This window comes from Prinia subflava, chromosome 7, assembly GCF_021018805.1.
Source record: "Prinia subflava isolate CZ2003 ecotype Zambia chromosome 7, Cam_Psub_1.2, whole genome shotgun sequence".
NCBI classification, from domain to species: Eukaryota; Metazoa; Chordata; class Aves; order Passeriformes; family Cisticolidae; genus Prinia; species Prinia subflava.
Window position 1 is genome coordinate 11,212,864 of NC_086253.1, and position 8,862 is coordinate 11,221,725.

At 44.4% G+C, this 8,862-nt stretch overlaps 1 protein-coding gene across 1 annotated transcript; it reads left to right on the forward strand.

Annotated features, from left to right (window-relative positions):
• Window positions 1–2,980: 2,980 nt before the first annotated feature.
• On the forward strand, window positions 2,981–8,600 carry GRPEL1 (GrpE like 1, mitochondrial). Its single transcript, XM_063401576.1, has 4 exons — window positions 2,981–3,138; window positions 3,974–4,142; window positions 5,642–5,723; window positions 8,191–8,600. The coding sequence occupies exons 1-4, from the start codon at window positions 3,068–3,070 to the stop codon at window positions 8,535–8,537; spliced, it is 669 nt and encodes a 222-aa protein (XP_063257646.1). The 5' UTR covers window positions 2,981–3,067; the 3' UTR covers window positions 8,538–8,600.
• Window positions 8,601–8,862: the final 262 nt, after the last annotated feature.

Consider the following 8,862-nt stretch of genomic DNA (forward strand, 5'->3'; position numbering starts at 1 on the left):
ATCAGTCCCTCTAATTTGCCATCAGGCACCTTCCCAAGAGCAGACTATGGAATACTGTGGCTATGTGGTCTGATCTGTGATCTTTTCTAAAGGGCAGAGGTACTAATGTTTGCCTTCACTGCTATATAGTTCAGTAACAGATACATTAATATTTTTTTAATTTGATTTAGGTATTTCCTGGTTACTGGCCTGAAAGGTCACTGCTACAATATTTACAGAGATTTTTTTTGGTGGTTCCTCCCCACCCCAAGCTTGCTCCCACTACAGCTCGATATTTGGTTCTGGCTGGAATATAACATTTGATTACAGAAGATACCATAGCCTTTTCCTTTACCTTCAAAACATTAATAAAGTTCATATTGAAACACAAATGTAATGAAATTCTGTTTGCTGCTTGAATATCAATAAACTTAAACTTACATCTTAGCATTAGGAGACAGAACAAGGTTTGGGGGTTTTTTTGTTTGTGGTTTTTTTAGAGAAATAGAAATGCCTTAATTTTTCATTTTCGTTTTCAAGCACAAGTCTTACATTTGTGGCATTGTTCATCTTGAAGGATTTTTTTTTACTGCAAGTACAATATTAATAATAAAAGAGAGACTTATTCAGTTGATATTTTGAATTTTCAAACTATCACAGAAATTCCCTCATGCTCACTACACAACTTTCTTGGAAGGTACTGAAAGATTACTGCCCTTAGTTGTAGTTGTAGAAATGTAGAAATGAGGTTAAGTAACTGCCCAAGACCACAAAGTTAATCACTAGAGGAAGTGGGAATGTTATCCTGACTATTTGATTCTATCTCTAGCTCACAGAAATTAGAGGTTAGAGTCGCTTTCAAACCACAAGTTGAAAAGTAGCAGCTGGTTCATAGAATCACAGAATGTTCTGAGTTGGAACAGACCCACAAGGATTATTGAGTCCAACTCCTAAGTGAATGGCCTATACAGGAATGATGGTTGACTGCTCAGAATTCAGAATAGGCATTACTTATCCTCAATTCATATTCAAACTCAGTATTTATGTGAAGAACTAAAAACTGCTTGATATGGAGAAGACTGGATGAGAAAAACTGCTTGTTCCTGAACACTATTGTTATAAACAGGTGTTCTCTGAATAATTCAAGTTCTGTCTACTTAATTGTCAAGATCCCATTGGAATTGTTGGTATCCGTTCCAGTTTACTAAGTTTGAAAAGTCTGAGGATGGAATCCCAGCCTTGCTGAGAAGCGAAGCTGGTTGCATCTCCTCCTCAGCGCTGCCGAAGGGAGCAGCACTGAGCTAACACTGCAACAAAACCAGAACAGCTCAACAGCCCGAGCCAAAACAAGACATGAAAAAGTCTTGAGTGGGACAGTACTTACAGCCAACATCAGCCATGATGCAAAGAAGCTCCAGTGGACTTGAATATTCTTCGTCTGAAGCTGCAGATGTTGTTTAGTCTTGACCCATCAGCATCAAAGCCAGCTGCAGGTTTTTCATGACAGCTGTTCAACTGGCACGAGTCACAACAAAATGCATTTTCACTGTGTGTTATCTTGAAAGGTTACTTGCAGAAGGCCAGTGACATGTCATTTGGGGTAAATGGCTTCTAATACAAGAAGGATATTGTTCCAGACATTTTAAGTCCAATATATACCCTCAGTTATTGAGACGTGTTGGCAGCAGGTTCTTCTCAACCTTTTGTTATCAACTCTGTGATTTTGTCATCAATCATTAATCAAGCACAACTTCCAAAGACATTGGGCAGCAAAGAAAAGGAGACAAGCTGAAATGGGAATCTACATCCAAAGATGTGGGGCAAAACAATGGACAAGAAAGATGAGACAGACAGACAGTTTGTCTCGGTTTTGTAACAAATAATCTTTTCAGGAAACATTTTAAAACCATCAGACCTAAAGATCCAATTGCCTTTTCTGTCTCACTTCTTCATGGCCTTCTGTGGGTATCATCCTTTATGGCTGTTCTTGGTTTTCTCCTTGTTCTCTCTGATTCTTTCTCAGCATTTTCTTAACAAATTTCCTCAATTATTTCTTTCATTATTTCTGAGGATGAAGCTTGAAATTTGTGGCTCATCAAATTTCTGGAAAGCAGATACTGACCATCACTTCATGTGTACAGGACATGGCATACAACCTTCCTCTTTGCTGTGTTCTGCACAGCCAAGCCATGGGGCTTGTCCTCTACACCTTCTTTTTCAGTATGCAGTTTTATTGTTCACTTGAATATAAAATTACTAAATTTGTGTGATGGAATTTGCATCTTTATCCTTCAGATTTCATTTGGAGAGTGCATGAATGCATGCAGGAATCACGTTAACAGCTGGTGTTCAGGCATCTGTGCATAATCTGGCACTCAACTTCATGGCTGTGCAATAAATACGTGACCCTGATTTCTTTTCCCTCCTCCTCTTTAACAAGATATTGACAAAGCAACTGACAAACTGTCCGAGTTCAGCTATCCCAGTAGCACAGAGCAAGGTTCCTATAGCCTCCAGTTACACAGGACTAACAGCTTGTGCAAGCAGGTGGCCAAATCTGGAACTAGTGGATTAGCAACATTATCCCTTTTAATGAAACCTCAAGATTTCATTAAATGAAATGATTGTCCTGCAAGAGCGTACACAGTAGTTACAGCAAGCGTGTGTGCACGGAAACCTCTGTGTGGAGGTTTGCGAATTCCTGGCGGGTGCTACAAGATGTTACAGGTAACAGGGTTATCCAGTACTTAAAATAAGCTAAAATCTTCAAACTTTTCCAGCCATAGCTGGGACAGGAAACACGCGAGCGGCACCGACAGAAGAGCAACTCTGCCCGTCCCCTCACCGGTTAAAATGGCCGCCCGGCACGCGCCCCGCACGCGGCCCCGCCCCCCACGCGTCACGGTGGGCCGAGGCGCGCGCGCCCCTCTGGGCGCTCCGCCGCGCCCCGGAACAGCCGCCTCCCCTGCCCGGAGCGGCGCGTCCGCCTCGCTGATTGGCTTCCGGCCGCGTCACTCCCGGCCCGCCCGCTCGCTGATTGGCGGGGCCCGGGGGGCGGGCCCAGGCGGCCGGCGGGCACCAAAGCGCCATGGCGGCCGTGGCCCAGTGCGTGCGGGGTGCGCTGCGCCCGCGCCTACCGCTGCTGAGCGTCGCGCTGAGGTGAGGGGGCCGCGCCGCGCCGCTCGCCCCACACCGGACATTCGGGCCGGGACCGCGTTCACCGCCGGACCGGGAGGAGAGCGAGGCTCGGTCCCGCCGCGCTGGGTCCCAAGCTCTGGGGATCCCCGTCCCACAGCCGGGACGGGCCGGGGCCGCCCCCATTCCCCGCCGCCCTTCGCTGCTGTCCCTTGCCCTTCTCCGGGAGAGCGGCCCGGCTCGGCCCGGCACTGCGGGGAGCCTGGAGCGCCCCAGGCCCGGAGCGTCCGTGGGGCGGGCGGGGATACGAGCCCTGGTGTGAGCTGATCCCGCGGCCTCGTCCTTGGGTGGCTCAGCTCGCTGGGCCTTGGGGGCGGCAGGAGGGGATGCAGAGTTGTTCTTTATGCGGGCAGGCCCGTGCCTGCCGCGGGGCCCGCTGTACAGCGGGGACGGGCGGCACGGGGGGCGCCGCTCCACGGCCGAGCCCTTTCTGTGCATGTGTTCAGGGAGGATGTTGCCGGCGATTGCATCGCGGATTTTGTCTCCTGATAGAGCACAGTGCTGCTGTGAGAACGCATACTCCACTTGAAAGTTCTGTGACTGTAAACTGAGTGTAGTGGACACTTACGAGCTGATATCTGGCAGCGGGTATTTTCTGCTACAGTTTAAATGGCCGGAGATCTGCTGCTTCTGATAGAGGGTTCTCCAAGCAATATTCACAGGCCTAGAATTGTATGAATTCATGCTTTGATGTGAGAATTTTGTGGACATTATTTGTTAAAGTGTCTGGTACGGCTAGAAAATGCTGATACCTTACAAAATAAGCAACATAATAATAATGTCCATCTTCTTGCTTTAGAACATCTCCGCGACTGCTTTGTGCAGCAACACAGCAGAAAAATACGGGCCAGAACTTGGAAGAGGACCAGAGTCAGAGCCAAAACGAGCAGAAGGGGGAACCTAGCTCTGCTGAAAAACTGCTAGCTGAAGAAAAGGCCAAACTGGAAGAACAACTGAAAGAAGTCACTGTAAGTGTCTCTGGGTTATTAGGTTGCACACATTACAAATTGTGTGCCCAAGAACCTGCACTGTGGGTTCTCAGTGCACAGTCTGGATATAGTTATGTGAATCCTGTTTAGTTGTATAAAATCCACAATTTGATAATGTCTTTAAACTGAAGAGTACATGTAGTACAAGATCTGGGCTGCATCCATGGTCCAGAATTAAGATCTTGGATAATTTCTTTCCAGTTTGTGGATGAAGTTTGACCTTTTCCAGCCTGCAAATTTGTTACTGATTTTTACATGGGTTTTGCTCAGTGGAGAACTGATTTCTGGGAGGGTATGAGTGTGTCTCTCGTGTGTGCATTTGTATGAAATACGAGAAGACTTTATGGAAACAGCTGCCGACTTTCCAAAGGTCAGAGTTAATGATGCTTAGCTTTTATACAATGGTGTACTTAGGCCGTAGTTAGGAAGGTTCAAACCTTGTCTGTTGGAGAGCCCTTCAGACTCGAGGCTGAAGCTTACATCCCTGCTGTGTAGCCTCGTGTAGCTTGCATTTTCTTCCATGCACAGCTCCAGCAGCTGAAGAATACCCTGAGAGACAGGAGGACAAAGACATTAATGAATGCTTCATATAAAATGTCTTTCTGGAGAATTAGAGACTTCAAGAGGTAGCCCAGAACCTGCTATAGAACCAGCACCTGTGGATGATACCTGGATTGAGTTGCTTTCTGTTGCTCTTCCCAAAGCTCCACAGGAAAAGTTTGAGATGTCATTTAATGTCTTTGTTTGCTGTTGGTTGCCTAATGCAGCTCTTCAGGCAGCTTGCTGACTATTTTCAATCTGATTTGAGATTCTTCACTGGCATGCAAAGCCCAAGCATATTCAGGGTGGAAGCCATTCAGGGTTAGTTGGCGAAGCACTGAACGTGAATTTTTATTTTACTCATTTTATTGTATTTCATGTGTTAATATATCTGCTGGTAAATGGTCATATTTCTAGGAATAGACCAAAACTTGTTATAAATAACGAAGGAGTTAGGCTTCATAGTTTGTAAAAACTGAGAAAACTGGAAGGCAGTCTCTGGTATGTATGGAGAAGGAATAGTTTGAAAGTCATGGGTGGGTTAAATCTGATTTGCTGTGGTGTCAGTGTATCTCATGACTGATGAAGGGTTTCTGAGAGCACACAGCAGAAAAAGCAGAAATACTGGGTTCACAGAACTTTGTATATCTGTATTGTGATTTTTTTTCCCAGCTAATCTGTTGACAAATACTAAGAGTTTGGAAAACCATCTAATTTCTTTTCCCTCATTTCTATCCTTGTGAAGTGAAGCAATCTTTTGTCTTGGTAGGGGGGAGGGATGGTGTGATAATTGGCATGTTGTTTCAGATTACCCTAAATGGTGAATTTAGGCTAGGAAACTGTTTAAAATGATGGTTTAGACTGAATATGCTGGTGTCAATTACTGTCAACTGCCTGACTAGGAGGAATAACTTCTGTTACTGGTTTTTCTTCTTCAGGAGAAGTACAAGCGTGCCTTGGCAGATGCAGAAAACGTGAGGCAAAGGAGCCAGAAACTGGTAGAAGAGGCAAAGTTATACGGTCAGTGGAGGCTCCTCTGGTGTTTACTCAGTGAGACCCAGGAAATGCAAAGCCTGGAAAAATGAAGCTGACTGGCCTGGCAGTAGTAACAAGTTGTACTTCCCAGTGATTCTGACTACTTGCTTAAAAATGTATTTGAAGCAGAGAGGTTTGAACAGTTCCTCAGCTTGCATCAGAATTGTGACCATCTCCCCAGCCAAGGGCAAGACTTAAACTGCTGAAGTCAACTGCTGACATTTTCATTAAATTTGGTATCTGGTTCCTTACAATGTAAACTGCATTAGTAGATTTTTTTAGTAAGTTTTGCAGCCTGTAGTTTGCCTTTGTCACATATTTTGGTCTCAGATCTGACCAAGAGCATGGAATATTTGTTTTCCTTCTGGTTTGTGTAGTTTGTGGTTTTGGTTGGGGTTTTTGGGTCTTTTTTGGGGGGTGGGGGGAAGCAGGTTTGGTTGATTTGGGGTGTTTTTTGTGGGCCAGTTTTTTGAGGGTTTTTTTAGGGTCGGTTGAGGGGTTTTTTGTTGTTTGGGGGAGTTTTTTGGTTTGGTTTGTGTGTTTTGTTTTTTTTTTTTTTTTTGTTCTTAGTCTTTATTTTGAATTTGGTTATTTTTTTGATTTTGGGATATTTTTGTGAGTTTTTGGTTTTTTAGCCTTTTATAGTTGGAAAACTGTTCTGTTGAAGGCTATAGCTTCCAAACAGAAGTAACACCTCTGCGTGAATGGATTCTTTTCAGTGCTAGGAATGCACAATCACTGGCTGTGAGGAGTGCTAGAAGCACATCTTCCCTCAAGAGCCAGGCTAGTAATTCCTGACTTAGCTTTTGGACATTTCCAACACAAACCTGTAAAACAGAAATTGTGTGCAAATGCTGCTGCAGCAGCAGAGTGCTGTTCTGTCCTGGTGTTTGCCACTCTGCCTCAAAAAATGAATTGCTCCTTTTCACCATGCACCATCCACAGCTGCATAGTTTAATTCTCAGCACTCAAGTTCTAATTTCTGAATACAGGGTCTTCAGTTAATATGTGCTGTAAGAAAAAGTGTACACAGTGCTCTTGCATTCGTGTTCATGGATGTTTGAGTGCTTCATCCTGATGCTGGTTTGCAGTGAGCGTTGTTTCACTGATGTTCTGGTTACTGCAAAGGACTTGGAGTCATCTCTGAGCTCAGAGGTGCTACAACAGAAGTGCATTTCTCTTGAAAACTAGATTACATATAATCTGTAAGTTTTATTGCTTGTTCTGTTGAAAAAAGAGAAACTCATTTCTGAGGCTTGCATAAATTCTGAGTTGCAGTCAGAGATATTTGCAAATACAGCATATGCAGTAAAAAACCGAACCAAACCACCTTCTGAAGAGTTGATTATTTGGTTTGATCCAGGTACCTAGGCAGCTGATTTATCTGTATTTGGTACAGTTCAGCCCCAGCCACGGTTCTAGTGTTTAGTTTAAAACCATGACAGATTTTTTTCAGATTTTTTGAACTACTTGAACATTGTTAGTAACTGTTCTGTAAAGAGCTTGAGTCTCTGTAGAATTGTGCAGTTGTTAGAGAGAGCCTTTCCTGAGAACCAGCTGATTCCTACACATCTTGTAAGGTGCTTCCAGAGTTGTGGGGGCTTTTTGTCTAAACCAAAGGCTTGTCCTCTGGTAATAGTCATATCACTTCTTGGTAAGGAAAAAAAAAACCATCCAACATGTGAGCTAGAATCAAAAAGTCTGACTCCGGCTTAAAAAAATACAAACTAAAAACCAAACCAAAACCCAGTGCTGTTTGTCCTTTGCTTACCTCTATGTAGAAAGGTATTATTTTATTGAACTCTTTGGTTTTTATTTCTTGATTGCTGATGCCTTAAGTGAGATAAGTCCAGATTCTCCTTAGCCAGAGAACAGCTTCAGGACAAGGACTATGACTAACTTGGAAATTGCTCTGTATTTGCAAGGGACAGCTGCTGACTCTGTAAAAGAGGTTTGTAGTGGGAGGGAGAGGTGCAAGTTCTTTTCATTCAGGGAAGAGTTGAATCCTTGTTCATCTCTTGAAATCCTCATCAGTCTGATTTGATCATGCTTTGTCTTCTGCAAATGTTTTTGTGACATCAGATTAAAGGGTAGGAATAGGGCAGCATAATGCCTTGAAGAGTGGGTGATGAGACACGAGGAAATTACATGAAGTCATCTGAAGGTTTTGGTAACTTTGATAAGAATTTTAGGTTATTAGCATAACTCAAATCTTTTGAGTTGAAATCACTTTTTTTTCCACACAAGTTGAGGAGATGGTGGGGATTTCAGGGTATCTGTAACAGTTCTTTATTGTCAGAAAACTGGACAGGATATTTTACCCCAAATGATTCTTAAAAGTCTAAGAGTGCAGGTTATTGCTGTAGCTTTTGAGGTGGTGAGGTTGGGGGTTTTTAATACTTGTTTCCCTCAGTGGACTAACCCCATTTTATCCTCCTTTATACATTTTCAGGGATCCAGAGCTTCTGTAAGGACTTACTAGAAGTCGCGGACATTCTGGAGAAAGCAACAGAAAGCGTTCCAAAAGAAGAACTCAAGGACGACAACCCTCACTTGAAGAGCTTGTACGAAGGCCTCGTCATGACGGAAGTGCAGATCCAGAAGGTGTTCAAAAAGCACGGGCTGCTGAGACTGAACCCCGTGGGAGCCAAGTTCGACCCGTACGAGCACGAGGCGCTGTTCCACACGCCCGCCGAGGGCCGCGCGCCCGGCACCGTGGCGCTCGTCTCCAAGATCGGCTACAAGCTGCACGGGCGCACGCTGCGGCCCGCCCTGGTGGGCGTCGTCAAGGAGGCTTAGCTGCTCGGGCTGGGAGCTTCAAATGCCATACAACTATTAAACAGCTGGATGGTTTCTCTCTCACGTCATGCTTCCCTCGTTCCTGCGCTCCCTGAGAGGTTTAGATGAGTTGGTTGAGGTCTCCCAGTGAAGGTGAAGTAAGCGATGAAATTCTGCTGCTTAGTGGCCTTCAACATCGCTCTCCTTTGGTGTGAACTACAAGAGCCATTAAGCCCTCTAATGCTTTAGATTAGATAATGTTTTTTACAACTATTGCTCCTGAGAAGGTGAATTAAATTGGAGAGAATTAAACCCTCACAAGAATGTTGCGATTTCAAGTTTATCA